This window comes from Stegostoma tigrinum, chromosome 5 (genome assembly GCF_030684315.1).
Source record: "Stegostoma tigrinum isolate sSteTig4 chromosome 5, sSteTig4.hap1, whole genome shotgun sequence".
Taxonomy (NCBI): domain Eukaryota; kingdom Metazoa; phylum Chordata; class Chondrichthyes; order Orectolobiformes; family Stegostomatidae; genus Stegostoma; species Stegostoma tigrinum.
In genome coordinates this window covers 10,011,146-10,038,062 of record NC_081358.1, presented here as the reverse complement: position 1 = coordinate 10,038,062, position 26,917 = coordinate 10,011,146, and the positions used below count along the sequence as shown (strand labels likewise).

General features: G+C 40.0%; 1 protein-coding gene across 3 annotated transcripts in view; it reads left to right on the top strand.

Moving 5' to 3' along the window:
* The first annotated feature begins 226 nt into the window (after window positions 1-226).
* The window catches only part of LOC125451600 (ras-related protein Ral-A), a 37,258-nt gene continuing 10,567 nt past the window's right edge, over window positions 227-26,917 (top strand). Inside the window, exons 1-4 of one of the 3 annotated variants that reach the window (XM_059645820.1) lie at window positions 227-359; window positions 16,939-17,062; window positions 18,652-18,822; window positions 22,451-22,659. In XM_059645820.1, coding sequence (XP_059501803.1) covers window positions 18,709-18,822; window positions 22,451-22,659 — 323 coding nt within the window. In that variant the 5' untranslated portion in view covers window positions 227-359; window positions 16,939-17,062; window positions 18,652-18,708. The remainder of the gene's footprint in view (window positions 360-16,938; window positions 17,063-18,651; window positions 18,823-22,450; window positions 22,660-26,917) is intronic. The other 2 variants (XM_059645819.1, XM_059645821.1) reach the window with 2 other exon arrangements.

Here is a 26,917-nt window from a genome sequence, read left to right as displayed (position 1 = left end):
GCCAGAAACTAGTCTGTTTTTCATAAGCGTAAGTGAAACAAATCTAATGTGAAGGGAACGAGGTCACTTTCCCAAAAATACACTCCACAAAACACAACCATACGCCTCTCTCCAGTCTCCTGATGATCCCAGTCAGGAGTCACCATTGTGTCGGAAGTGTTCATCCACACTTACGTCGCGCGCTACACGCCATTTCCGGTAGCCGCGCCAATCCCGCCCCGCCCTTCTGACGAGCGTCGCTCGCTCTTCCGCCATATTAACAGTGATCGGCCGGGCGGGGCGGCGGTAGAGAGGTGGTTGGTAAGCGATCTGCATTTAGTACCAGTGGTTGATTTCTCACTTCTTCGACGCGGTGACCGGTGAGTGTTTTAAAGTCTTGACACTGGCTGAGGTCGTGAAATGTTTCCGAGCTGACGGTTGGTCCCACAGCGCGCGATCCCTCCTCGGGGCGAGGCGGGACGGGACAGAAGAGGGACCCCCCTTTCCCTCTTCTCCCTCCGGAGAGCACTATTACATGGTTCTCTGATCATTCTCCAGTTTGGGTGAGATGTGCTATTGGGTGTGTTTGTTTTTTTTTCCACTCATGGAGGGGTGATATTGTTTGGTTTTAAACCCCTCCCCCTTTCCCCTTTGTTTTGGGGTGGAGGCTCCCCCTCTCTCCCTATTTATTCCAGAATCCTCTCCCCATCCCCCTCTCTGATGAAGGGTCTAGGCCCGAAACGTCAGCTTTTGTGCTCCTAAGATGCTGCTTGGCCTGCTGTGTTCATCCAGCTCCACACTTTTTTATCTCGGATTCTCCAACATCTGCAGTTCCCATTATCTCTGATAATGTGGCTGTTTCCTTTCCCTTTTTCGTCTTTGGGGTATCATTGTGTGATTTCCACCTTTCTCATAGAAGGTGGGGATATTGCTGAAGTCCCTTTAGGCCCCCATCCTGTCCGAGGAGATGGTATGATGCTTTGGCCTCTTTTACCCTGCAATAACTGGGTCCTGTGGGATTTTGAATTGGAAGTTTGTCGTTTGAATACGTGCTGTTTGAAAGTGGAGCCTAACCATTTAGGTTTAAACATTCCTCAGCTGCACATTTCCCTTTGAAGCTCCATTGTGTAGAGTTCACATTTAATATTAATCTGTACTGATTCTCAGCATGCTTTGCACAATTGGAGGCCATTTGGCTCAATGTTTATTTGCCTACGAGGGGGTATCCTTTTGTTTAACCATCCATGAGAAGGCAATTCAATATACTTATTGAAGTAATGATTATATGTTAAAACTACTTGTACTGTAAATAATGTTAGGATGCCAAGAGGGTCAAGAAAGTTGTTTTTATTATTTGAAGACCCATATGGCTGAAGTGAAGTGTTCTTTGAAGAAAGTTTAAGTAGGCATTTAAATCCAGTAGAGTCCAATTAAATCAATTGTATTTGAATAGTTGTACTTAGTTTTGGAATGAATAGCCAAGATATAAGTAGAACTATGTATGGTTACTAGAAGGCATAAACTGTGGCTCTTTTGAATGTAATATTTCTTCAGTCCTGCCCTGACTGAGAGCCTCTTGCCCAAGCACTGACTTCACAACGTTTCTGACTGAGGGGAAATGAATTAACAATGATACCCTGATTGTATGGCTTGCTATTTTGTTTTGTCCATTAGGTTCCTTTAAAAAGCTATGATTAACTAATTGAACAGCTGCATGTGATACATTCTTATCCAAAAAACCCTGGATAAGAATTTATTTCTCTACCTTTTGCATTATTCAGGTTTCTCCCTGAAAAGTAAATAAAATGCAAAATTGTGCAGGTTTTGTAGTTTTACTTTAGTTGCCAAAATACAAAAGCTTTTTTAAAAAGTTCTATTCAAGTCACTGGATAGTCACCTTTGGCATTGCCCAATTCTGGAGGATTTTTTTTTGAGGGATGTCAAGGTCTTCCTTGGGAGACTTACTAGAATAGGTACAAGCTGACTTCTGTCTGTAAATAGCAGGTAATTAGTTCTTCTCTTTGGGTCTGGAACAGTTATGGACATATTTTAAAAGGTGTTCCAAACATTATGAAATGTAACTTGCTGTCAGGTTCACCACCTATTGACTGTTTTTAGTTGGCCTTGAGAAGGAGATGGTGAGTTGCTAACTTGAACCTGCTACAGTCTGCCCAGTGTAGATACATCTACAGTGTTGTAGGGAAGCAGCTTCTGGCTGTTGACACAATGATAGTGAAGGATCAGCAACATAGTTTGACCTCAGGATGGTGTTTAATTTGGAGGGTGACTTGCAGTTCGTGTTTTCATGTATCTGTTGCCCGTTCCTCTCGTTAGATTTGGAAGGTGCATTGAGCAAGCATTGGTTAATTGCTGCAATGCATTTTTGTAAATGGCACACACTTGCACCTGTATGGGCATAAAATGACTTGTCAAATACTGGTCTTTCTGTATGTGGACACAGCTTAGTTATCTGATAACTTGTGATGTGTGTATTTTATAATCATCAGCAAACATCCCTGCTTCTGATCTTTGTAATGGAGGGATGACCATTGAAGTAAACTGAATAGTTGTAGAATTCTACTGAGGAACCCCCTCAGCAATTGTGCTTATTTTCCAATAAGCACAATTTTTTTCATTTTGTCCCACTGGATAGGGAACAGATTATTTCCACATTAGATCCACTTCGTAACCCTGTTAACACTGCCCATCACTGAAATTGGCCAAGTGGCATGATGGTGTGCAGGAGTTTTTTTCTTTTTGCTGATGCATTTAGCAGTAACAGCAATGCAGGGAAATGTGGAAAATGCCAAGTTCTCGTCTGGCTGTACTCTGAAGTACTTGTGCAATTCCAGTTTGTAGTAGTGAAGCTTGGCTGCCTTTGAGAATTTGAGATAATTGACCACGAAGGTGGGAAAATACCTGTCAGTTTCACAGACAGATTGAACAAGAACGGTGTCATTAGTCCCAGACTTGGTGTTCAAGTAAAGGAGTTTGAAAGTTGGCAAAATTCTTTCCTGTCATTTTACATATCTTGTTCTAATGACTTTGGCTGGGAGCGTAGACCACAGAAGCCAAATGCAAACACATACAGCAGGAAAGATCTTGGGATTCTTTTCCTGAAGTGTAAAGCCTCTCTATAATAAAGTGAAACAAAATGGTTCACTTAAATCAACCTATCTTGCATTTAAAAGTAATTTGTCAAATTGTTCTGTGTCTTAGAAAAGACATTCCTAAACTTGTGTTCAGTGCCAATGTTTGTAGCTGTACTGGAATAACTTGGCTAGAGGATATGGCTACTCCTGAAGTGTTTGTGTTCAATGAGAGCCAGAATGCTGCTACGGCCTATACCCAGAGATAATAGGAACTACAGATGCTGGGGAGTCCAATATAACAAGATCCTGTCTAGGCCTGAAACGTCAGTGTTCCTGCTCCTAAGATGCTGCTTGGCCTGCTGTGTTCATCCAGCTGTACACCTTGTTATCACGGCCTAGACCCACTTCTACATCAAGAGCCTTCAGCCTTTTCCTCCTGGAATGAATCAAATTGGCTGGGTGTTAGCATCTGTGCTGGAATTCTCAGCAAGCTGAGATGATCCACCCCTTGGGATTTCTAGCTGCAGATAGCTGAAAATGTTTTAATTTTTTTTACATTTGCATGCTATACCACTTTTGAGAAAGCCTAGATAAATTACTTGCTGTTGTTAATTGTCCACAATTAATCACAACATTATGTGGCAAAATTGCAGAGTTTTGATTTAATCTCTTGGTTGTGGATGCTTGATTTCTATAGTTATGTTGTTTTTACTGTTCATCATGTACACTGTATAACTTTCCCCAAAGGGTTGGTCACTAGGTTTCATGATCATTCAATGTAGATTTAGGAAAAGACTGTTTTGTGCCAGCTCTGCTGGACATTAAGATCCTAGCAGAAATGGTTGTGGCCTCAACTCCACTTTTCTGTCTGACCTATGAAACTTTGGATCCCCTTGACCATCAGAAATTTCTGTCTTGAGCTTGAAAAAATTTGTGATCCAGTCGGCTCTGCTTTCCAGGCTTGAGACTTCCACAGATAAAATTATTTAATCAATTCTGGTTTTAAAAGGGAGACTTCTTATTCTTACTGATCTTTTAATTCTAATCTTTTCTACAAGATTGGCATTCCCTTTTCTATTTCAATTGGATCACCACCTTCCACATTGAAATCCCATGTCTTTGAGCCCAAACTGTTCAACACAGTTTTCAATGATTAAGCCTTTCAGCCCAGAATAAGCGAGTTAAAATCAACCTTCTTTAAACTACTAGCACAATTCTAATGTTTTCAAACGAGAAGATGGAAACTATGCAGTGTACTCCAGATGTGTTTTCACCTTTGACCTGAAGCAGCATTTTATTGTGCCTCTTATGTTCTTCTCACAGCACAATACCAATGTTCTGTTTAGTTCCTAACATTTTTCTGTATCTGCATACAAATGTTTGTCTGTCTGACCCACATCCCTCTGAACCACCAGATTCTTAAATGTGTATTTTAGTAGACTGCTGTCGTTTGCTTCTAACCAAAAGAGACAAGTTCAGATTTCCCCACAATATACTCCTATTGCTAATTTTTTTCCCCATTCTCTTAATTTATTCACTTTGCAGACTTTTTTAACATCTTTTTGAAACCAGTTTCCTATTTATCTTGATGTGTTGAGAAAATTTAGCAATCGTACCTTCGTGCAAAGTATTGCAATAGATTGCAACTAGTTTAGGCCTCAGCTGATCCATGTGGCACTCAACCACTTACAGCTTGCAAACTGAAAATTATTCCCTTATCCCTGCTAGTGAAGTATTCATGTATCCTTGTTAAATCACCCAATGTTATCTTTAGGCCATCTGCCTTTTCGAAATCAAACTAAAACCTGTACGTGTTCCCCTTTATTCATCTTGTTTGTTACTTAATCAACAATGTCTGAATGAGATAAACCTGATTTCATTTTCATGAAACTGTTGACTCTGCTTTATCCCACGGTGACATCTGAAGTTTGCATGCACTCTGTGTCTGTGTGGGTTTCTGCTGGGTGTTCCACTTTCCAGCCAGATTCCAAGGGTGTGGGGGTTAGGTGGATTAACAATGTTAAATTGCTGTAGTGTTCAGGAATGCGTGGGCTAGCTCGGTAGTAACTCGAGTTACCTTTATAGTGTTTAGGTCTGGGTGGGATGCTCTTCAGAGAATCGGTGCAGATGCAGTGGGCTCTTTCCACACTGTACAGAATCAATTCTGTGATTTGCAGTAATCTTCATTAATGAATTCTAGCCATTTTCTATGACAGATGTTGGCCAACTGGCCTACGGTTACCCATTGGAACAAAGGAACTGCTGGGCTAAGGAACCGGTGACCCATAGTTCCTCATGGATTGCCAATTTTGAGCTTCCGATTTTTTGAATTAGTATTATCTGGCAAACGGGACTATATATCAAGAATCCTCAATGTGAAGATAAAATTTGGTCTCCAAGAGCTCTGCATTTCTCCTATGAGAGCTAGCAGTATGGATGAAAATGTGTTGCCATATCCAGGCCCAGTTCAGAAATCTTCCTGTGCCCCCTCAGCAGCACTACTGGTCTAGGCTTATTGATGCCTTTTTCTTGTGTTGTGTGGAGACTACACTTAAGATTCCCAGGGCCACTTCCTGCTGCTATATTCTAAGGTGGTGGGTCTGGTCTGCTGGTATAAGAGGATGTACCGAGGTATGCTGATGGAAAACCATGGGTAGTGGTTGCCTGCATATTGGTCATCTGTCAGGTTTTGCTTGTCTGGTGAGATCAACACTCAAGTTTCCAGTTTTGAAGGGGGAAGGCTTTTGCAGGCTGTCTTTCGGACGCAAGGATGTGGCGTGATGTTCGTTGCACTTTAACATTGGTTTTAGAATTTGGCTCAGTACATAATGACAAATTTGCTGACTCAGTTTAGCTTGTGTCAAATCTTCGGGCATCCTGAGTCTTTGACTGTTATTTCTGTATGGGATACTTCAAAAATATTCTTCCCCATCTAACGTGATGCCTGGGAGTTCAAACTATTACAGCTTGGAGAAACGTGGTTTGGATGTGTTTAACTTGGCTGTGTAACTACATTACAATAGATATTGAGAGATGTTGATTGGCAGTTCGACGTGGAGACGGTCAGGTTCCTGAGAATTTAAGCAACTCTAATTAGAATTTTCTTCGTACCCTGTATGAGAGATTTCCAATACAAACTGATTTAATTGTCAATTTTTAATTGCATCTAATTTGGAGATTTTCAATTTCAACCTGCAAACAATTTTCATTACTGTCAGACTTGCCAGCCTCTGGTTTTTGTCTCCAAAGTTGTTCTCTCTCTCACTGCAATAGGAACTACACCCCAATTTAATTCATGCATCAAATATCTGCGAAATGTATGTCCTCAAGTCATTCGAATTATCAATTTTTAAAAATATTTTTTAAATTTCTAATTATGGTTAGAAATGGTCTCACTTCAACATAGTGGTATTTCTTGTTGGGCTCTCTGATGGGTCTAGGCCTGAAACGTCAGCTTTGTGCTCCTGAGATGCTGCTTGGCCTGCTGTGTTCATCCAGCTCTACACTTTGTTATCTTGGTATTTCTTGTTGCGTGTGTTTAAAGTTGATCCCAGGAATTGAACTGGAGCCACAGTCAGCATTGGTCTTAATGGGGGCAGGAAGTAATATTTTATGGTGAAGAATAACTTTTTGTATTTAAAACACAATGTCCAAATTTCTGCAATGTGTTCCTTTTGAGAAGTTTCATTCCAGGTGACTGCCAATCTTTTTTCTGGAGCTTTGGGGTGGCTTGGCTATAGACTTTCCTCGGCTCAAAATTTAACTCAATTTGTAAAATATGTTTTCTTATGTTCAAGTCTAAAACTCTTTCTTGACGATTTTCTTTTTAATGTAACCAAATGTCGAGGCAAAAAAAAATAAAAACAGTGCTGGAAGACAGTCAGCAGGTCTAGCAGCATTGGAGAATTTTTTCCTGTGCGCTTCAAAGGTGTCAGATCTGCTGAGCTTCTCCAGCATTTTGTTTCAAATTTGCAGCAGTGTAATATTTTTCATTTTTTTTTAATGCATTCAAATATCTGTCACATGAAAAGATTAGAATTCTACTAAGCACAGCACAGCTACTTGTAGGAATCCTTAACTTCTGCTTCTATTACTCCATTATTTTAATACTTAAATTATTTTTATTAGTGAAAAGTACTTCACTGTAGTGCTGCAAATATGATTCTATTTTCAAGTATTCCTGTAATATACACTTCGTTCAGTGAATTAAAATGGGTATATACATAACTTGGTCTTCAGTCACAGAAGGTACACCATGACACATCACTCTATCACAATGAACATGATTGATCATTTCATTCTCTATCTCTCCTGTGATGTCCTACTTCATTTTATTTTAGCATCTAACAGCTAGGACTTTTTTTTGCCTTTCATCCTTTTTTCTCAATGTTGCTTTTGAGTGTTTTGTTGTATTCTGAACTTGCCTATTGTTCATTTAATGTGCAGGTTCTCAGTGACATCATCTTTGTGTATAATGACAGATAAAAGTAAAAAGGTTACTGCACAGAAGGAACCCATTTGGCTCCTTGCCTATGCTGGTGCACTGAAGGAGTAATTTCAGGTGGTGTCACTCGCCTGCCTTTTCTCTGTAGCTCTGCAAACATTTCCTTTTTTCAGAAAATGATTGCATTCCCTTTTATAAATCTTCCAATTGACACTACCTGTACCATTCACTCAGGCAATACTTTAGAACCTAACCATTCATGCATTTCACCACTACTTATTTTGCCAAATACCAGCTTCCTTAGAAAAGAATCTCTACAGTGTGGAAACAGGCCCCTCAGTCCAACAAGTCCACACTGACCCTTGGAGCATCCCAGCTAGACCTATCCCCCTTTAACTGACCTAATCTACACATCTTTGAAACTCTTTGGGCAATTTAGCATGGCCAATCCACCTAGCCTGCACATCTTTGGACTGTGGGAGGAAGCCCACGCAGACATGGGGAGAATGTGCGAACTCCACACAGGCAGTTCTGAGGGTGGAATCGAACCCAGGTCCCTGGTGCTGAGAGTCAGCAGTGCTAACCGCTAGGCTACCGTGCTGCCCCAAAGGAGTAGAGAATGCAGGCATGTGTATGCTGGTGACACCAACGCTGCTTCTGTTGTCCCCCTCCACTCCATGACCAAAGTCTGAACAGCATGAATAAGTAGCTGAAACTCCATACTAGCTGCTAGCGATTTCTATCCTTGGCTGCTTGCTCATTACGTTTAATCAGAGTTTTGAAACTCTGTTCTACTCCTCTATCTCAAAGCCAAAGATCTCAGATGCTGGAAACATGAATTTCAAATAGAAAACAGTGGATATGGAAGTTTTGAGGAGACACGGTTGATGTTCCAGGTTTGTGTTCTCTGGATGTGAGTTTGCTTGCTGAGCTGGAAGGTTAGTTTTCAGACATTTCATCACCATTCTAGGTAACATTATCGGTGAGCCTCCGACGAAGCACTGGTGTTATGTCCCGCTTTCTATTTTATCTGGTTAGGTTTCCTTGGGTATTTATGCAGCAAGTACACCTGTTCGTGGGTGGCAGTCTGTCGGATGGCATTGGTTTCCCATCTCCGGGCCAGTTTTAGTGTATTGCGCCCATAGGTGCGAGTGAGTTTTGAGAAGATTTGTAGCTCAGGTTGAGGTTCTGGATGTGAGTTTGCTCGCTTAACTGGAAGGTTAGTTACCCAAGGAAACCTAACCAGATAAATAGAAAGCGGGACATAACACCAGTGCTTCGTCGGAGGCTCACTGATGTTACCTAGAATGGTGACGAAATGTCTGAAAACTAACCTTCCAGCTCAGCGAGCAAACTCACATCCAGAACCTCAACCTGAGCTACAAATCTTCTCAAAACTCGTTTGTGTTCTCTGTTTTACCTTTGCTCCCATTGCTTTTAGTTAGGTGTGCGTGTCTTTTTTTGTTCCTTCTGTGAAGTGTTTATAAAAGCTAATTCCACTAAATCTGAATGAAAGTAGAAGGAATTGGGATTGATTTTAATCGTGATTTCGTGGAGTAGTGCTCCAGCATGAAGTGGTGAATACTTAGGGTTTCCAGGTTAGCCTGCCAGGAGAGAAGTAGTTGAGACTTTAGCAGAAGTTGTGGGGCCAGTGGCAATAAGGAGTGGACAGATCGGGAGCAACTTGTGTAGGTAGTTTTTGGTGATTTTGCCTCTGCTTTTTTTTTGCATCCATAATGTTTAGTTTTGGTCATAAAATCTGTATTAGTGAGAACTTTTTTAAAAAACGAAATCGGGTAGTTTTCCTGTAAATGTTCACTATATTTTGTCAATGATGCATTGTAGGATCAATGTAATCTTGAGCATGAGCATCCTATTTGGATGATTGCTGTTAGTGTGTTACTCTGATACTTGATTATTGAGCATTCTTAAATGTATCTTGTTTTCCTTGATTTTATAGTTTCTCAAACTTGTTTCCTGATCATTATTTGTGCATGAGTTTTGTCTAATTTGAATTAAGTAATAGGAAGCAAGTGGGAGCTTGGAACTAAATCCATTCTAAATTGAATAATACAAACCAAAGAACTGCGGATGCTGTAAAGCTTAGAACAAAACCAGAAGTTGCTGGAAAAGGTCAGCAGGTCTGGCAGCACCTGTGCAGAAAAATGACAATGTTTTGGGTCTGATGGCCCTTAAGGTTAACTCTGATTTTTCTGCACAGATGCTGCCTGACCTGAGCTTTTTCAGCAACTTGTGGTTTTGTTCCAAAGTTGAATAATGTTGCATTATACGCTTTAAGTTTATAATTTAGATATTAACCTTTTCACATTGTGTAAATTCAATTCCAATCCAGACTGTTAGCAGGAAATTTCCAACCTTAACAGTTTTTGCCTAATTCTTAAGAGTTAACCGTGGAGTTGTAAACATTTTGTATTTTATTGTCAAAGAGGAGGGTCACTTGACTCAAAACATTAACTCTTGTTTTTCTCTCTCTACAGATACTTCCAGATCTTCTGAGTTTCTTTGGTGCATTTTTATTTGTAAAAATGACTATACATGCTCATGGTGAACAATTTGAGCCTCCTTGGTTATGGAAAAGCAATCTAGAAGTCCTGTTTTGATGCTTCATTGAAATTTTTGTGAATGTCTTAAATTTGATCTGACTGCCACTGTGGCATCTGATTCTGCAGTGTTTGGTCTAGCAACAACAAAGTGTTGCTCTATTCAGCCTCTCCATGGGTAGATTGCCTAAGAATTTATCACTACAACTGCAATGACCATAGAATCCTGCCCTTGTCCTGTAGAATAGCCAAACCTGGTGTCTGGAGTAGGATGGCAACTAAAATTTTACTTTGTGTATAAAGATACCCATTGTAAAGCTTTCCACTACAGATTATGTTGTTAACACTTGTAATGTGATGGAAGAGCCTCTCCAAATGTAGACTTCAGAGTATTTGAGAGTTGGGAAGGTGGCTTTGTAGAACACCACCTCTGGAAGCTGCTTTTAAGCAATGACAGTATGAAAGGTTGATTGGAGTTCAGAACAAATAGGTGGGACCAAATGGAGTTCTATGTGCGAGCTAATAGGATTTTATCAAGGCCAAATTTACCATATTACGGCAGTAACTACTAGTACTATTAGTTTTCCTATGTTTGTGTTGAGGAATAATTACTGGTACCTCTCCTAAGCTGTAAAGTGTTCGTGTGTCCTCGTAGAGGTCTAAGGCACAGAAAAGTATCCCTTAGTCTATCGAGCCTGCTTTTTGTCAAAAGCAACCACCTGACTATTCTCTTCCCATGTTCCAGCTTTTGGACCACAGCCTTGTCTGCTTTTGAATGTTTTGCATATTTTTATTGAGCTTGCTGATTTAAGATAATTCTCACAGTAGGAACTGCAGATGCTGGAGAATCTGAGATAACAAGGTGTAGAGCTGGATGAACACAGCAGGCCCAGCAGCATTGGAGGAGCAGGAAGGCTGACGTTTTGGGCCTAGACCCTTCATCAGAAAGAAAAGTTTCTGAAGAAGGGTCTAGACCCGAAATGTCAGCCTTCCTGCTGCTTGGCCTACTGTGTTCATCCAGCTGTACACCTAAGATCGATCTTACCCTTGTTTCCATCTCCATTTTCAAAAAAACTAAATCTTCAAGTGCTCATTTTGGTCCATGTTGATGAGTTAACCAGCCTCTGAGAGGAGAAAACCCCAGTAAATTCATAATTATGAATTTTCACTTAAGTCCTGAAATTTATCATGTTTTAACCTCTCAACTTTTTGGGGGGGTGGGGTGTGGAGATCATATTTAACGAGTAGTGATTATGTTGGAAAAAAAGCACTTGCATGATGAGTTGTCACTTTTTGAAGTGAGTTTAAAAAATGGTCTTGATTGCAGTTGTTCAGAATTTTTTGGAGAAATGAGCCTGTCTTTTTAAATAAACACATTTTAAGGACAGTGGCCGTTGTCAGCATTCTCATTTTTTGTGCATCCCCCTATTTTCTTGGCCTCTTGCCACTCCCACGCATCTTCTGAACTTGGCCCTGGTGGTGACTGGAAATAATCTTGGTTAAACATACATTCAAGTGAAAGACCTCTTTTGTCATACTAAGATTAGATTCCTTAAGGTGTGGAAACAGGCCCTTCAGCCCAACAAGTCCACTCTGCCCCTTGGAGCATCCCCCTATAACCCACATATCCCTGAACATTATGGGCAATTTAGCATGACCAATCCACCTAACCTGCACATCTTTGGACTGTGGGAGGAAACGAGCACCCTGAGAAAACCCACACAGACACGGGGAGAATGTGCAAACTCCACATAGACAGTTGCCTGAGGCTGGAACCGAACCCAGGTTCCTGGTGTTGAGGCTGCAGTGCTAACTGCTGAGCCACTGTGCTGCCCCTGGATGAAAAGTATCTTTGCAAGTTTGCATTTGTTGTTTATAGTTCTGAGATGATGATGGTGGGCTGTGGCCCTTGTGATAGTGTTATATTGATAAATCCTGGATTAATCCAGTGATGAAGGGACAGCAGTATACATTCAAGCCAGGTGATTGTATTCCCATGATATGCTGCTCTACTCTTACCAATGTTTAGGTGGCTGAAAGCAGCTTAGCTTGGTTGAGTTGCAGCTGTCAATTCTGTATATATTTTAAACACAGCTGGTAGAGGGATGGTTTTTGATTTAGGGGCACTAATCAAATTTGAGTAGTGTTGAGTTGCTTTCATGGGCAGGTGTACCCATTCAAAATCTTACCTAACTTGAGATTTGAGCCTTGTATACAGTAATTTCAGATGGTCAGTTGACCCAGTCTCTGTCTGTTGTAACCAGGATGATGCTGTGACTTGAGTTCAGCTGACTTGACATTAACCCTATAGGGTGTTGTTGGCATAGTGTTCTGAAATTCACTGTTTGAAGGATAGTGATTACAGCTGTCACAAACATTAGGTTATTAATTACACCTTATTGTAAGGCAGTGGCAGCTTGGCCAACAAAAATCTGGAGTATGATTTAGCCTTGGCCACAGTACAGTTTCAGCTGGTGTAGTGTGATAGAACATCTTTGATTCTGTTTTCTGATGTGCTTATGTACTGACAGGAACTTGCATGTCAATTTTTTTTAAATTGGTTTGATTTTTCTCCCACAGATTTGTCAAGTTCAGCTGCAGGATTGGCTGTTTCTACGCAGCTGTACAGGCTCTTCTATTAAATTAAGAATTTGAAGACAGTTTTCAGCAACACTTTTTTTAAACATATTTTAGCAAGGGGTGGGGAAGAAAACATTGTACTGTTGACAGCTGTTCATTATGACAGCTTACAAAGCGTTCACAGGATGTCAGACTGCAAAATCATAAGCCTTGGTAATTAATATGTTTGAAATTGTGAAAAAGAATTGTTAAGGTGAATACCAATAAAATATATTGTTAATACATTGATTTTAGTGTCTTCAATTATAGTAAAACTTTCTAAGGTGTTTAAACAGCAGGAACAAATAAGATTGACTCCATATCGAAAAGGACTTTGTGGCAGCTTTACTAAAGGTAGGCTTTAAGAATGCCTTGGAAATTAAAAGAATTTAAAGGACAAAATTAGTTGGAGAAGATTAGGGAGACAGTTTGACCTTTTATGATCATGACTGAAATGGTGTAAAAGAACTGGGAAAGGGCTTAGGTAGATTACTGTAGATCATGAGACTGGGTGTTGAAAACTGAATTTTTGAAGAAAAATCCAATCGAACATGATAACTCTGCTGCCAAACCTGAGTTTCTTTAGCTCTTTTTTATTTAATTCCCCAGTATTCACTTTAACAAAAGATTGGACCTGATGCTTCAGAGGGAACTGTAGGCAGAGGGAGAATTTTAAATGCTGGGAATTTCTTAAATGGATGTGATTTGGAATGGCAGCGGGGATACACTTGGATGAATGTAATGGTGTTAAGATAGGAATAGCAAAGTTTTGGGCTAAGATATGAAATGACAGATTAGACAGAGAACATTGGATTTGTAATTGTAGCAATAACACAGATGATAGACTGGAACAAATAAATGTTAGACGTGGGGATAGTAAATATAGGTTTAGTAGGTCGGCACTGGATGCTGTGACTCCAAATGTTATGGTTCAGCCTGAGATGGCTATCAGGTGGGATTTGAACCACAAACATTGATTTAGTTTTTATAGTCCTTAATTGGAAGAAGCTTTCGCTTTAGAGGACTTAATGTTGCACCAAAATTAAATGTCTTTGCAGTTTTAAAGATGCTTAAGTCTGCAGACTGGACGTCCAGACGATCCCCTTTATTAATAGAGATAATGAAGTGTAGAGCTGGATGAACACAATAGGTCGAGCAGGAGAGTTGACGTTTCGGGCCTAGACCCTCTCTTGACAACTTTCCCATGACTGGTCTAAAGGAGCTATTGTTTACAGGGCTTCTTTATCCAACCCACTAGTTTTTCCTGTCTTGAAGAACTGAGTTAGAGATGTGAAATGCCACCACTCCCAAGTTACATACCACCTTGGCTTAAAAATATCTCCGTTTCTACACTCACTAGATCCTGCATCTTCTTGACAAGCAGCATGGTGAGAAGGCCTTCACAATATGGACTGCAGCAATTTAAGAAGGCAGCTCTCCATCGTTGTTTTAAGGGTATTGAGGATGGATAACATACTGGCCTTGCTAGTGATTCCCTCATCCCGTAGAAGGAGATTACAGAATGCTTCAGTCCCGAGGTTTATTGGTCTCTCTGCACATGAATGCAGTCAGTGTGTAGGAAGAGAAATCAAATGATGGCCTACGTAGATGTGAAGATGGAGCATAAGAGGAAGTATTGATGCAGCAAGGCATTAACTGCTTCCAATACAAATACTGTTAAGAGGATGTTCACTAATTCAAGTTTATGCTTAATTAGTTCATCCTAAGTATAATGAGTTTTTATAGTTTCTTGCTTTAACTTTTAAAGACGTGTAAGTCTTGTGTTAATTTCTCAGCTACCAGTTTTAGCAGATTAAAGCTGCACGAAGAAAATACTATTCCAAATGCCAGTATGATCAAGTCTGAGGTTATTGTACAGTTGGGTAACCTGACAGCTGGAGTACATCGTTGATTAGTTTTTTTTTGAAAGGAAGTTGAGATTGATTCACTTCTCAGTTCCAGTCAGTGGCGAATTCTTCATTGCTACTTAGCCACTGTGCAGGTTGAAGATGAAGTCATTACTTTTTTTGGTTTAGTATAATCTTTATCAGTAAGTCCACTTTCTGCAGTGCTGAGATCACATGCTCCTCTTTTAGAAAAATCCTGATTTTGTTCAAGTTTTAGACGTAATAGCTGAGTAGGACGATTGATAAAATGATCAGGCTGGCTGAAATGCTCAAGTGACCAATAATTCTGCATTTTAACTAGAAATGAATAATTTTCCACTCAACTTTGGTCTCTCGATATCCAAAGCTCCTGCAATAGAGTTAACCCTAAGTCTTAGTCATTTATTGGAAAAAAAATTATAAATACAGTCTCAACAGAATCTAGAGGATGCAGGTCAAACAAGTCTTGCTGGCCAGTCTTTGCTGTTTATTTCTTAGTTATAAAGTATGCATACTTCATCTGGCCTATGGATTTGGAGCTTATGAATTGATTTGCTGTGTTCAACTGTCAAATGCCTTCCTGAAGTCCAGGTAGGTAGCAGAGATGTTTGGGTACTAAATGTCTGATAAGATCGTGCCCTTTCCAATCATCTCTCTGCCACTCTCTTATTGAAATCTCAAAATCCAGTTACTTAAGTTTTTGTCTCAATCTGTTTGTGACTGATTTGTTCACATTACTGCTTCATGCATCCATTTCCTCTCTTGCTGCATCTTTGCCAACCATCCTGTCAGCATAGTCCATTCTGGAATTGAACTAGTGGTAAGTGGCTTTAGGGGAGGTGCTCAGGTGGAACCGAGGGGAAGGAAGAGCAGTACTGAGATTTCTTCGTGGTCTTTATTCATTTTAGGTGTGGACTGGCTGATGCTAAAGGGTCCCCGGTGTCATCTCTTCTGTTTTCTTCTCACCCCACTCCAAGTTATGACCGAAGTGCATCTGACTTGCACACTTTCATTCCTATAACAGCAGGGCATTCCAAACTGCTTTGTAGTCAAAGGACTACTTTTTGTGTAGTTACTAATGTGCAATTTAAACATTGAATTAGCATTATTGTCATGTATTCAAGTGAGTAGTGTGAAGTTTACAAGTTTCCACATTATGGTGCCATTTTAGGTACAAAGGTACCTAGGTGCAGATTCAAAGAATTAATTCTTGGGTGGTGGGGAGGGGAGAAGAACTAGAAAAGTAAAGAAATAAGAAGTCCAGCATTATAGATCATAGGAATAAATTAAGAAAATCTTTTTTAAAAGTTCAGAATTTTGTCCAAACAAAGTTAATTTCAACCAGTCCATGCTGGTTCGTAGCCTCCTGTAACTGAAAGATTAGATTAGATTCCCTACAGTGTGGAAACAGGCCCTTCGGCCCAACAAGTCCATACTGCCCCTTGAAGCATCCCACCCAGACCTATAACCCACGCACCCCTGAACACGATGGGCAATTTAGCATGGCCAAATCACCTAGCCTGCACATCTTTGGACTGTGGGAGGAAACCGGAGCACCCGGAGGAAACCCACGCAGACACTGGGAGAATGTGCAGACAGTTACCCAAGGCTGGAATTGAACCCGGGTCCCTGGCACTGAGGGGCTGCAGTGCTATCCACTGAGCCACCGTGCCGCCCCAAGAAAGAGACCTTCTCCACCTGTATTGGATCCGCCAGTCTTCAGGCACCATCAGTTTGCCACTGAGCCCACCTTGCTAATGCTGTTGAACCTACACTCGCACGGTACCTGGCAGTCACCAGCTGTGCTGCTGCTATTGCTGTTGCTGCCTCACTGATAACCAGAAGTCCCTGCTCCTGGCCTACAGTGATTGTAACCAGGAACCTTGCTTCAACTGCAGATGTCACCTTGGTGCTGCCATCTGAGTCTGCTGCTGCTGCCCCCCCAATCGCTGGAGGGCATCTGTGCTGTCTCTGGTTTAGAACACAGAACGAGGCCCTTGCTGCCTCCACCTCCAATTACCAGGAAAAGCCACATCCACCCCACTGCGCATGGCTCTCTTGCTGCGTGGATGCTGCTGACCAACCCACCAGAAAAGAAAACAAATAGGGGTATAAAAAGAATTAGAACAGAAACAAAAAAACTTCGGGTTGCTATATTGCCCTTATGCACGACCAAAAATCAGACTGTTCAAATGTAGTCAGCTGAATAATGTGATCATTACAGGGCTTAGCTTTCAATTTTCACTTTGTGGTGTGTTTGAAAAGGTCTTGGTTTTGTTTTTGTTTTAGCCATAGTTTCACCCCCAGTTCTCAATTTCTCTTGACTGTTCTTTCTTTGCAATTGTTTTTAATTTCAGGTCCTTAAGCCTTCCCTTTTAAAAACCACAGGTTTCAGAAACAACCTAATGCTGGAGTTGCTCTTCTATTGCTGTTGCCTTTTTTGAACTGGAAGTGTTGCCTCATGCTCCAGGCACCTGGCTAGTTTGTATTAAATTATCTTGTTTTCTTTCTGATGTGTTTTGCCAATTACCTTGGCTTTTTAATTACTACTTTCTCCCAGTTATTTGATTACTAACGTGATTAGGATGAATAAAACCGTAATTTTCTTTCTAATAAAATCTTTCGCTTTGAGTAATCTTAAAACTAAACACTGCTATGGTAGTTGATGTAAAGCAAACCCTGTCAACAGGCACAAATAGAATATGTTCCATATGATTGTAGGCATGACTTTGCAGCAAATTGAAAGATTTGCTTCTTAATGGGAGTCTAATTGTTTATGGAAACAATGATGAATTAGAATTCAGTTTGGACAAATGGGGTGAAAGTTTTATTTGGTTTCAAGACTGAATTAGATTAATGTAATTTATTTTATTCATTTTTAGCCTGACAGACTCAAATCAATTAGGCAATCATCTTAAGGCTGAGTAGAATATTGGATAGTAATTATAATACTAATGCTGCTGGTGTTGAGCTATACTGTAGTTTCCAGAAGTGCTTATTAAATTCTGCACTAAGCAGAGGCTGCCTTAAGTCTAGATTGTGCCCTATTTAATTGTATGGTTGCACAACCAGTTTTTTGGAATCTGTTCATCAGCTCATTAACTGTTTCAAAAAATATACACCAAACACACAGGGTTTGTTTGGATGAATGCTAATCCACATTGTGCTCTTCGCTTGTATGAAGAATTTCTCAATCTATTGTGTAACAATTCATTGAAGCAGCATTTTAATAATTTGAACCTGTCTGTAATGCTGTCTTGGTTAGGAGGCTATTGCATTAAGTGGTAATTTTCCTGCTTGCACAATTCCTCTGGTTTTGCTTTGCATCTTTTCTTCTACCTCTGGTATATTTTAGATTTATTTCATGTGCAGAATTGAATGTTACTTCACTTTTAGTCCATCAAGTGGAGGTTTGGGGAGAAATAGGAAACTGTCACGGAACAATAGAACTAATAGGTCGAGTGTGAGCTGAATTTCTAAACTGCAGTTTCATTCCAACTGATGTATGGGTGTTGTCACTTGTGTAGGCTTTCTCCAAGAATTTTGAAATGCAAAAAATCTTTTTTTTGTCATGGGAAATAGTTTCCAGGTTCTCCCAGGAATTTATTACTTGTGCTTAGCCTTACTCAAAGCCACCTCCGGTGAAGAAGCAAATGTGCAGGTGCAAGATTAGATATAAGGTCACCTGATGAGTGAGCATAATTCTCTTCCCTTCCCCTGGTTTCCAATTACCGAATAATTCCATGGATTTTACCAATTGCTGTACTATTTCACCATTACTGTAACACAGGACACTATTTTAATATTGACCTTATTAACTTCTACAGAAGGTACTCTATTTTAATGAAATTATTTTCTGGTTTCTAGCTTCTAATGTACTTCCGTTTTCATTTCATGTCTCCTTCCCAGGTAACCTAATAAGTAACATAACGTTACCAAGATGTTTGGTTATTCTCATGCTTCATCTCTACCCTAGAAGATCTTTTCAGTTTTTGTAATTGCTGAAATTCATCTTAAAAATCGACTTCCAGTTCAGCCACTCTGAGTTTGTTCCTCATTGTTACTTTTAGGTGCAAAATTGCTATCTATCAAGTTTCACATTTTGGTGATACACATCCAGTCATAAAATGGCAGCAAACAAGACCAAAGGCCAAAATTCCTTGGCTCTCCATAAAGTGATTATGGTTGGGAGTGGTGGTGTGGGAAAATCTGCTTTGACACTACAATTCATGTATGATGAGGTAAGAGTACTTGTCATCTTGGTTTTTCTCAAACTGTTGAATTCCTCGTCTGAGGATCTGTAGCTTGCAATAAATATTTGAGGTTTTATTTCATCAACAGAAACCACAGTTTACAGTAACTGATCTGTCAGTTGATTGTCTTTCTCAATTTTGTTTTTGAGGTTATTGAGATTGAATGGCCCAACCATTTTACAAAACACTGGCAGAAATTAAAATGTTTTTGTCAGCTTCTTATGGAGTAATTGCATCAGTATAATGAAAACGTGTAATTTTCTAAAATCTCACACGTTGCTTAGGCATGAAGTTGAAGCTTTTCATCTTTGTCAGGATGGGCATGCAGGAAAATGGATCCTTTGATAGCAATTTCTACACCATAAGAGGATTGGACTATGGTTCGTGTGGAGATGCAGCAAGAACTGTTAACTGTCAAACTTGGCTCATTGTACCTGCAAGGGTTGATGGAGTATACTGATTAGATAGGGTGTTGCCATGGTGAATGCAATACTTTTGGCAGTCTGCACAATTTTTTAAAATGCACAAATGTACTTGTGCCTATAAATCAATCCTGACTTGCTATATGTCACGCGAACCAGTGAAAAGACATGGCTGTCACTTTCGATACTGGAAGGTGTCCAGTCTACTTTTAGTCAACCTAGAGTGGATGCTAATTCAAAAAAATGAATGAAGCTAGCCATCGTTCCTTTTTACTTTGCAGCAAAATCATAAATGGTATTGCCTGTGATCAGGATGCTGCTTTTAAACAACAAAGCCATTTTCTCTATTGCATACCTGAGTACTCTGGTATGGGTTTATTGCTCTGATGCTGGGTATGTAGATCACTGATACTAATGACCTGTGGATTTTACCAAACACATGCTATTAAACCATTGCAGCGGTCACTACACTGTCCGTGCAAACCTCTGCTTTATCCAATGAGCAATTTATGCTAAGAATTGTAGTGGAAACCAATTTAAGATAATCAGTTAGTGGGATTTGTTTACCAATTGAAAGCTACATTTTCACACACAGGACCCTGCTCTTAGTAGGCAAACTTAAATTTGTCCATATATAGCGCCTGTTTTGTTGCACAAAATGTTGTGTTCTTGTGTATTGGGCCTGGTGAATGCAAGATGAAAGGCTTCAACTTCCTATCTTATTAACAGTGTTTAAGTTCTGTACTACCAAACAATTTATCTAAGTAGGCTTCATTTTCATGTTTCAATCAACTATCTTGTGATATCATCATTCTTGGCTTAGGGTTGATGCTTACAGGGCTGCATGTATTGCAAATTGCTCAAGAAGATTTTGGTGAGTCATCTTGAGTGTTCCAAACTGTTTACAAGGCACAACAAGAACCATATCGGATTAAGGTTCTTGTTAAAAAAAAAATAAGAAATAGGAACAGGAGCAGGCCTTTCTGTCCATTTGAGCCTGCTGTGACGTGGATCAAATCCTTGCTGTTCTTTGATTTAATGCAACAGTGACTTGCTCGGGCAATTAAAAATAAACCATGTGGATTTGGGACTGGAGGAAACAACATAAAGGTTTCTTTCCCTTTTTGGAGATTACTAAGCCACTGTTGGTGTTGTCACACGATAGCAACTTCATGCTCACTTTTTGGTAGTTCATTTTTATTTCTGCATTTTAAAAATAACTGGAATTCTAATTTTCAAACTACCACAATTTTGGTTTTGAACTTCCGGACCAACTCTTTGCTTATACATGACTACCCAAGTTATAAGATGCTGTTGACCTAAGGTTTCAGGTTCTTTTGGGATTCACTCAAAGTTACGTTCAAACTAATGTAGCACCTACCACTCACTGCCCACACTTAGAAATACCACCTCCTTCATTCCCCTTTTAGTGCAACTGCTGTAGACATGCAAACTAGTTCTGTGCACCTCCAATCTTACCTACACATCACCTGTGTCTCTGCCAGCCATCCCTGCTCTCCCATCCGCTATGTCTAATGCGATACAATTACTGGACAACTGACTTCTTACAAGAGTCAATGTTTGCTAATGTTAACTGATCCTTGATTTAATCCAGGGTACGTCTTTGCGATCTTGAAGCTCATTACGCTGTTGAAACTGCAATGGATGAGTCACGTCCCATGTTTCATTTGACTGGTCTTGCTCTGCCCCATCCCCCTCCATTCTTTGAAAGCATCCTCTACTGTGTTGTCCCAAAACTTGAATTGTATTCCTGCTTTTTAAATATCTGTTTTCTGTATGTTGTGCACCCTCTAACTCCCAAGTTGTCAGTGACAAAGTTGTCATTTGAGTCACTTGCTGGTTTAGTTTTCTTTTTCATCTCTGCCTAACCAGACCCCTTTTTTTTCCCCCCTCCTCCTCTGAGCTGTTCTCCTTTTTTGAACCATGAGTGCCTTCTACCTTGTAAGAAATGTAGTATTCTCTCCTCTTCAGACTGTTGCACACTCCTTCATTTTTTTGAAATAATTTTGTCCTTTGAACATGCTAGTAAATGGTCCCTTAAATGATCACACTACCTTCCCACCCCAAACACCCCCCTGCCCTCTAAATAGGCAGTAAACATTTTAACCATTGCTCCCCAATCTTATTTAAATATTTCACTTGGATGAAAGCCACCTTCTGTCTGGTGCTTTAAGACACTTGCCAATTGCCTCTCGCCAGCTCACTCATCACTGTCATGTGTCTGCCTTAATCAACTTGCTCCAATTGTCTCTGGTAATTTTTGTCTACAAGATTCCTGTCTGTCTTTGATTTCTTCTCAATTACTACCCATTATACTCGCCTGGATTCTCGGCCCATTCGTGCAACTGGCCCATCTGCCACGACTCCTTCTTGGTTAACTTACATCTCCATTACTGTCAATCTGATCTCGTGAGGAAATAGAATTTTCCCCTGTACAAATGGCTGATTCTTATTCATGTTGTATCGTTGAAACTGCATTTGGTGTCTTACTGGTTTCAAAAATTGTCCATCAGCCTCTAGCTGAATCTAGACAAAGTAGCAGTCCTGTCCATGAAACATACTGAATATGTAGTCAAATATTTCTGGAAGAGATGCAGCACATTTCAACTACTTGGAAGCCAGACAATCTCTTTCCAGCTGTTTGCAACCCTTGCACTGATTGTTAAGAAATACAATGGGCTGGGTTACTGAGCTTCTCTCTTTACTAACATTCACTGTTTCCCAAATACAAACTAAATTTGTGAACTCCCTGAATTTAAAAGTCATTGTTAAATTCAAATTGTGATGAAATTTGGCTTCATTATGCAGTATGATAGTCTATCTTTTTAACGTAATGATCTTTTCTTTACGGAGCCTAAATGTGTTTACTTTCCTTGAACTTGGAGATGTTTTTCCTTTTTAATTACTTCTGCATCAAAGATTCACTCATTTGAAACTAAGAGTCTTCACATGAGTGAACATAAGAACTGAAGTGTAAGGGAAAAACAAGTTTATTTATGTACTTTAAAGATGGGTTCAGTCATATTTCAAAATCTGATTCAATTTCTAAAATGCTGGCCTTTGTGGGGTGGAATAAATAAACAAATATCAGCTCTAATTCCATGCTTAAAAAAAATTGTTTTAGACCAGAAAGCCTATTATTGAAATGGTTGTTCTTTTTGTCTACTTTTTAGTTCGTTGAGGATTATGAACCTACAAAAGCAGACAGTTATCGGAAGAAAGTGGTGCTGGATGGTGAGGAAGTCCAGATAGACATCCTTGATACTGCAGGCCAAGAAGATTATGCTGCCATCAGGGATAACTATTTTCGTAGTGGAGAAGGCTTCCTCTGTGTCTTCTCTATCACTGAACAAGAATCCTTTGCAGCCACAGCTGATTTCAGGTGAATTTTATATACCATTCAACATGACTAAGTTTAAAAAAAAATCAATGGGGAAGACAACTTGCAAGGGAATAAATTGAAGCAAAGACAGTGAAATGCTGGTAGATTGTACAAGTTGGTACTTCCAATATGGACAATGTTATTCCGGCTTCTGTTTATAACTGTGCGGTTGAAGATTTTATTATAAAAGCAGTTGTGTGTCTTGTTCTGGATTCTGAAACTTGGGGTGGCTTGGTTACTAGAGACTCAAGTAGCTTTACTGAGAAACAGGTCTAAGATAATTACACCTATAAGCAAACGACCTGAGCAGCTGTATTTACAATGGCCAGACGAAGTTTCCAAGTCCTAGCAAGGTATTAGGAATTTTTTTTGTTAATGCTAACACAAAGCTATCTATTTGCTTCCAAGACACAATGGAGTTTGACAGAGGATGTTGAAAAGGCAGGTAAACAGCATTCTACCACATACAAGGTGCTTTTGAGAGGAAAATAATCCATGGACGCCATTGTAGCCCCAGGTTATTTCCTAAAAACAAAATCACCTAAGCTTCAGGTAGAGGCAGCCAGACACTTTGCACACAACATTTTGGATTGAAGATAAAATGATTTCAGATAATCATACGGTACAGAAACAGACCCTTTGTCTGACCATGGTCCCAGAATAAACTAGCCCTGTCTGCCTTCACTTGGCCCATGCTCCTTCAAACATTTCTTCATTAATGTACTTATCCAAATGTTGTAACTGTATCTGCATCCACCATGTTCCCTGACAGTTCATTTCACACGTGATCCATTGTTATTTTTTAAAAATGTTACTTTTTTTTAAGAAAGCACTCTCTTCCCAACTTGCACCTAGTCGTAAAATTACCCATCCTAGGGAAGAGACCTCTGCCATTCACCTTCTCTGTACCCCTCTTGATGTTATTAACCTCAACTTCCCACGCCCCAGTGGGGGGGTAATATCCCAGCCTCTCCTTTTAACTCAAACCCTCCAGCCCTGGCAACATCCTGGTAAATATTTTCCGAACCCCCTCCAGCTTAATATTCTTCTTTAAACGGAGCAACCAGAACTGGACGCACTTCTCCGGAAGAGGCTTCACCAACCTCATATACAGCCTCCACTTAATTGTCTCGACTCCTTTACTCAAAAGTCTGAGCAATGAACGACAACATACCAAACTCCTCCTCCATTAACAGCCTGCATGTGACACAAACGTCAAAGAATTACGTACCTAGACCTCTTAAGTCTCTGTTCTACAAAACTACTATTAAAGATATAAGTCTTGCCCTTGTTCATTTTACCAAAATGGAATACCTCATTTATCCAAAGTAAACTCCATCTCCTGCTCCTCAGCCCATTAACCCATTTGATCAGGATCTCATTGTAATCTTAAATAACCTTCTTCATTATCCACTCAACTACCAATTCTGGTGTCATCTGCAAACTTACTAATCCATGCCGCCTTTATTCTGAGTTGTAAATCATTTCTATAAATGACAGAAGTGGGCCCAGCACTGGTCCCTGTGGAACACTGCTGGTAACAGACCCCAGTCTGAAAAACAACCCTCCACCACCACTGCCACCAATACCCTCTTGCTCCTACAATTAAGTGAATTTTGTATCCAATTAAGATCCCCCTGAATCCCATGTGATTGAACTTTACTAATTAGTCTACCATGCAGGGCCTTGTCAAAGGCTTTACTGAAGTCCAAGTAAACAATTACTATTCTATCCTCATCAACTATCTTGGTTACCTCCTCAAAAAACTCAAGTTTGTGAGACATGATTTTCCTTGCACAAAGCCATGCTAGTTATCCCTAATCAGTTCTCGCCCCTCCAAATGCATATAAATGGTCTTTCAGAATCATTGGGACCATGGTCAGACAAAGGGTCTGTTTCTGTACCGTATGATTCTGAAATCATTTTTATCTTCAATCCAAAACATTGTGTGCAAAGTGTCTGGCTGCCTCTACCTTTACCACCAAAGTCAGACTGTCATCCATGGCTCCAAGGCATCTCCTTACATCCCTCAAGCAAAGGTATGATGTTAACTGCTCTCCAGTCATCTGTCACCACACCCTGTAGTTAGATGATATGGATTGAAAAGAGGAGAAGATAGCAATCTATCTTTTGATAGAGGGGCAGTTCTTCAGTTTGTGCCTCAACTGTGAAAGGTATTTGTGATTAGGATTCACCTAGGTTGTGACAGGAAAGGACCTTGAGAGGTAATATTCAGATTGTTCTGACAATGTCTAATCATAGATTTTTGGCTGTTGTGCACTTCACATATACTTCTGTAATTGAGAATAAAATAGCTTAAGCACACTGTCAGTGTACAGTTCTTTTTGCTTTGAGATTTTTACAGTTCAAATTTAATATTTAAACTCCATATCCTTTTTAGTCCTTCACTGGAAGTTTGAATTTTTTGTGAGTTAGCCTCCAGGGGATTTTTTTAATCCAGGATGGGAACTCTCAGCAGTCTGACTTTTGGAAATTAATATTTCCATTTGTCCAATGTGTCAATATTGTATAATGGTTAGCAAATTATAGTACATGTAACTGTGACCTTGGTGCTTGGGTATGGCTTTTGCTGTAACCGTTAACTCCACGTGGATTGTTTTAAAATTTGAAATATGACACTTGATTTCCTTTGTTTTCACTGAGCAGCTGATTTGTGAATAAGTACTGCTATTTAAAGCTGTTGTTGACTCCATCACTTTGACTGGGAGTAGGTAGGTGGGCAAGTAATTGACAGTTAAAATGATCACATTTTTGGCATAGCTGGGTACATTTTCAATAGAGATCATTGTACCTGGGATGGGCCTTTTTTTAATGTGCGTTTCTGGAACACTGTCCTAAGGCACGGAAGTCGAGATGTTGGGGCCTGTAGCTTTTGCTGTCCCCAGCACACTTGGCTTTTCTTCGTATTCTCATAATAAACGTATTCTCATAGTAAATGTAATTAGCTGAAGACTGGCATCTTAAGTAGAAATACTTCAAATTGAATTTAGAGATAAACACTTCTTTGCGCTTGCATTCTGGGGGCCCTGCCATTGTTGAGGATGAGAATATTCAATCTTCTCAATTGTCCACAACTTAAGATTGCATCGACAAGGGCTTCAAAGCTTTGATCTGATGTCAGTTGTAGAAACACTTTGCTCTGTCTGTGTTGCTGTTTTATCTGTTTAGCATGTACGTGGAGATGTTTCACAATGTCTGCATCTCATTTCCAGGTACGTCGGGTACTCTGAGCACGTTCTTCTAGAAGCTTCATTGATCCAATGTTTGCCTTTTGACTTGATAGAGGTGCAAGGAATATGCAGGGTCACTTACTGTTTTGTAGACGTTCAGTTCTGATGCTCTTAGAATCATAGTCATGGTGTCATTCATCACAGAAACAAACTCTCTGGTCCAATCAGTCCATGCTAAACTAACTAGCCCCATCTGCCTGCTCCTGGCCCCATATTTCTCCAATCCTTTTTTATTCATGTACTTACCCAAGCGTCTTAACTTTGCCTGCATCCACCACTTCGTCAGGAAGTCCATGCCACAGAAGGCACCCTCTTTTTGTTGTTTGAAAAAATAAATTGCCCCTCATCTCTCTTTTTTTAAAACCCCTCTTCTTATTTTAAAAATATACCCTCTTGTCTTGAAATTCCCCATCCTGCGGAAAAGGGCACCTTGTAATTAAGCCTACCTATACCCCTCTGATTTTGTAAGCCTCTATAAGGTTGTCTCTCAACCACCTATAGCTATAATGAAAAAGATCCCAGCCCATCCAGCCTTTTTCAAGACCTCAAAGCCTTCCAAACCCAGTAACATCCTGGTAAATCTCTTGAGTCATCTCTAGCTTAATGTCCTTCCAATAGCAGGGTGACCAGAAGTGAATTCTCCTGGTTGGCAAACTATAGAACTACTAAATCTTTTATTAATTTCTCTGCTTTACATAGCTGAAGTACTATGCAACATGGCGGGATGGTATCCCCAGTGTAAACTTGGGACCTGGTCTCTGCAAGGGTTCTGCAAGTCACTCACCATATCTGTGTAGGTTGAGGACAGTCATGTTGGTTATTGCCTTGTTGTTTCTCTCATCTGTCTTAATCCTCCTTGCATAAACTTTTGCTTTTGTGAAATGGTGCAGTTTTCTGCAGTTTGTTACATTTTGTCTTAAACCTTTTGTCCTGCACCTTGCTTCTGAATTGCCTAGTTTCTCTTTCCAACAGTAGTAACATTGGACTATCTATCTGCAGCATCTGAC